General features: G+C 32.7%; 1 protein-coding gene across 1 annotated transcript; it reads left to right on the top strand.

The window, feature by feature from the left end:
* Positions 1–485: 485 nt before the first annotated feature.
* LOC108378598 (2-acylglycerol O-acyltransferase 2-like) lies at positions 486–4,587 on the top strand (the record flags this gene model as incomplete). Its single annotated transcript, XM_017634902.1, has 6 exons — positions 486–741; positions 815–912; positions 984–1,115; positions 3,838–4,179; positions 4,250–4,425; positions 4,497–4,587. Coding segments are annotated over exons 1-6 (944 nt in total), but the record flags the coding sequence as incomplete, so codon positions are not given.
* Positions 4,588–4,593: the final 6 nt, after the last annotated feature.

Below are 4,593 nucleotides of genomic sequence, written 5' to 3'. Positions count from 1 at the left end.
TCGGAAACTTACTGCGGATGTTAGTCAAAGCTAATAAAACATAAAAAGAATATTTGAAAAGTATAAAAAAACGGCCTTACTTAACATATGAACATAAATTGAACCTATACGAATGAATGTGTGCTGCACAAAAATATGAAGTTTTTAAAGCGTTTAAAGTACACTTTTTTTTTGTAGTGATGAGCGGGAATAGACAACTCTAGGAGGCCTTTGACCTACTTTACTTGTGTGTATGCCTACTTTAGACCTTACGCAATTTTAATTATTATTTTACTACTAGGAAATCAGTTATGTACTAATTTACATTTAATTATAAATTGATATTTCAATGTAAATGTATGTAGGTATGTATGTATTCCTATATAATTGCTTGCAAAGTGATAATTGCACCAGAGTTTATAGATATTCGCACTTCCTGCGCAAATAGCAAACAAAGTGCATATCCGTTTACGTTTAATGGATGAACTCTCATCCACCAGTAACTTTAACTTTAGTAGTGTTTACGATTTTATGCGATCAAGTCGTTACTTTCGGCGTGCAGAAGTCAAAGGCGGTCATCTATGATTGAAAACGATCAAAAACTTTAAACTAAATATTATCGACTGGGAAATTTTCTTACAGAAATAACAGAACAGAATGAACGCGCTTAAGCAATTGATTATGATATTTGTGATATGTGTTTATTTATTTTGCTTTTACTTGTCACCATATTTTATATACTGGTATACTGCAAAAGCAATTGTAAGTACTGATACTTAATAAAAAAGTGACAGTGTTGAGGTAAATTAAAACTTATTAATTCAAATTCGTTTAGCTCTTCGGCGGTTTAATTGTTAAAACTGTGCTCATTAGCTATGTCATTTACATTTTGGTGAGCTATTTCGTCTACCACAATACTTTGGATGGCATCGGGTGAGATGCGTGATTACTTTTATTTAAGTTTTTGCGTTTTAAGGAAGTTTTTTTTTTTTCTCTTCCAACAGCTTCTACTTTTTACGCTCGAAAAAATTTGTTGGCATTACACGCGATTACTTTCCTGTCGAAATACGGAAGACTGCAGAGCTTCCACCAAATCGAAATTATGTGTTAGCACATTTTCCACATGGAATACTTACGTGAGTTTTGAATATTATTAGGGTTAAGGCGTTAATTACACAGTGATACAAAAGTAAACAAAAAGGATATGCAGGGGTTCTCATATAGAAATTATGTTTTGTTATAGCCCATAGTATAGACACGACTATACTTATAGTTTTTCTTCATCACTTCGTTTATGAGTTTTTTACTAACAAATATTTAGTATTTTTCAAGTCGCAACTTCAAGAAGTTATAACTTTGTAGTTTTTTGGTCGAATTTCAACTTTGGTGCAATTTATAAAAACTGGCGCTGATTTTTATATTTATTTTTTTTGCAAACGGTCTTGCGGATTTTCTTCAAATCCATGTTTGTATGGAAAAATTTGTTTGCATTTTTCTAGAGTTTGTATTCATTTTGAAAGTGTGAATTAATTTTACGGTATTGGTTAACGAATGAAAACTATTTTTATAAAAAAATAACAAAACATTAACTTGAAAAACATTGTAAATATTTTTNAATCCATGTTTGTATGGAAAAATTTGTTTGCATTTTTCTAGAGTTTGTATTCATTTTGAAAGTGTGAATTAATTTTACGGTATTGGTTAACGAATGAAAACTATTTTTATAAAAAAATAACAAAACATTAACTTGAAAAACATTGTAAATATATAAACTAAATTTACCATGCACTCAGCTTTGATCGTCAGTGTAACTTTGTTTGTTGTTAGTTTTAGTTGTCCCCCGAAAGATACCCCTTTTTCTTTCTCGGTTGTGCCCCAAGTCCCTCAATGTGTTCTTATCTGTACCCCTTTCGGCATTTTAGGTCTGGCAACGCTACTCGAAAAGCATTATGAATATAAAAAAAAAAAAATCAACACGTGGTCTCTGTTTGAGGCACTGTAAATATTAAAGACATATTTCAGAAAGTCTTCGCGTGAAAAATTTCGATTTGACCNTGTACCCCTTTCGGCATTTTAGGTCTGGCAACGCTACTCGAAAAGCATTACGAATATAAAAAAAAATTAACACGTGGTCTCTGTTTGAGGCACTGTAAATATTAAAGACATATTTCAGAAAGTCTTCGCGTGAAAAATTTCGATTTGACAATTATACCACTTAATTTTAATAATTATTCTATTTATTCAAGGGGAACAGAACATGGTAACTTCTTTTTGGTTGTTTGTGTTTCCGACAGGGTAGGATTATGATGTATTGTGGATCGATTTTCCGTCATCCCTTGTCAAATTTGGTTTGGTTGAGCGTTGTGGATGACGGAAAATCGTTCCACAATTCATCAAAACATGGTACTCTAGATGGACTTATCCTGCTGCATTCATTGCAGATGACATACTGGAAAACCAGCAATATTCGATCACCCAGTTCGCAGAAATTTCAAACTATCTGACACGACCCATAATTCAACTTCCAAATAGTGTAACGTGGCCAGTGTACATTCGAATGCCCATAACTTTGATAGCAAAGGAATTATTAAACATTTTTTTTNCCGTCATCCCTTGTCAAATTTGGTTTGGAGACAAACCGATTTCGGCGTTGAGCGTTGTGGATGACGGAAAATCGTTCCACAATTCATCAAAACATGGTACTCTAGATGGACTTATCCTGCTGCGTTCATTGCAGATGACATACTGGAAAACCAGCAATATTCGATCATCCAGTTCGCAGAAATTTCAAACTATCTGACACGACCCATAATTCAACTTCCAAATAGTGTAACGTGGCCAGTGTACATTCGAATGCCCATAAATTTGATAGCAAAGGAATTATTAAACATTTTTTTTATTACAGAAATATAATACCTCCTAAAATTTTCTATTTTATTTCGTAATTGATTCATATTGTAAAAAAAAAATTATATACGAATGAAACGTTGCCAGTCAAATAATCGGCCATACCCGGTCGGAAAAGTATTTAGTAATGCATTACATGCGTGATAAATAATATAATGTATTCCTTATGTCGATTATATTATTGCTAACTAAGTAATCAACATTCTAATGTATTCAAAAAGTTCCAAAAATTTCATATTAAAACACATTCATTTCTCGATACTAGGTAATGCAAAATTGAATGCCCCACTTTTCTTAGGACATCGCCCTGGGGGAAAAATGCCTTTTCGAATGTGAAAAGGGTTGTTTTACCGATTTTTTTTTCGATTACTATACACTACATTTTTCCACTGGGTATGTTTGTATAACGAATAAAATATCGACAAGGAATTCGATAACCTCAAATTTATCGAGAATCGTAATATTATTGATATCTTTAGCTTTAATTGTAGATAGCGATTAAACATTTTATCAAAATTTGTGATTACTTTCGTTATCGATTTCAATATTATCATTTTCGTTAAATGTGTGGTTATAGATATATTTATGGTTATCAATAAGTTATATTTATCTAAAAAATTTCGATGTAGATAACGACAAAGAATTCGATAATCATCAATTTGTCGATAATGTAGTAGAATCGATATCGATAACACAATTTATCAACAATTTTCATAGTTTTAATTATCGATAACGATTAAAAGTGTTATCAAAATTTGTGATTGCCTTCGTTATCGATATCAATATTACGATTTTCCATAAATTTATGGTTATCGATATATTTATGGTTATCAATAAGTTATATTTATCTATAACAAAATTGCTTTTAGTATCGTTGATAAATTTTGGTATTTCTTAAAAAAATTATTCGAGCTCCACTGTAAATTTCGCACACCCCCTCTTATTTTTCAGCATCGCATTGGCGATAAATTTACTCCTCGACATAGAACCTTTTCTACGCTTATTCCCTGGTATTCGGCCCAAGGTCGCCACCTTAAATATCAACTTTGGCACACCATTTCTACGTGAAATGATACGTTTGTTTGGCTATATATCATCCTCTAAGCCAGCATTGCTACATTATCTACAAAAATCCAATGATCCAACACATCCCGACAATTCAGATGGTTACACATCATATATGGTGGCATTATCTGTAGGTGGTACGCAGGAAGCAATGCAAACTAGGCCTGGTGAATATCTTATTGTATTGAAGAAGCGCATGGGTTTCGTCAAATTAGCTATACAAACGGGGTGAGTAGGAAATTGAGTCACACAAAATAGTAAATATGAAGGCAAAAATAAAAAAAACGTATATTTTCAGATCACCAATAGTGCCTTCTTTTGGTTTTGGTGATAACGATATTTATACGCCTTTAGATAAAACGTGGTTTAGACCAGTACAAATGTTCTATAAAAAGTTGTTCCGCTATGCACCTATGCTCTTTAAGGGGCGTGCAAATACCGTTGTGCCATATAGAAAGAAAATAACGCTAGTGGGTAAGTACAGGGACTAGTTAATACTAATGCTTTAATTTTTCGCCAATTTATTCCTATGTTATCCTTTTCAGTTGGCAGCCCTATTGATGTAAAAAGAACTGCAAATCCAGATCCGGCATATGTCGAAGAGATACACGCAAAAGTTGTAGAGGGCGTGCGCCAGCTATT

The sequence above is a fragment of the Rhagoletis zephyria genome, unplaced genomic scaffold (genome assembly GCF_001687245.7).
Source record: "Rhagoletis zephyria isolate East Lansing unplaced genomic scaffold, Rhagoletis_zephyria_1.1 Rzeph_scaffold_14500, whole genome shotgun sequence".
In the NCBI taxonomy this organism is placed as follows: domain Eukaryota; kingdom Metazoa; phylum Arthropoda; class Insecta; order Diptera; family Tephritidae; genus Rhagoletis; species Rhagoletis zephyria.
Note: the sequence above shows the minus strand (reverse complement) of the source record. Positions and strands in the feature narration are given on the sequence as shown.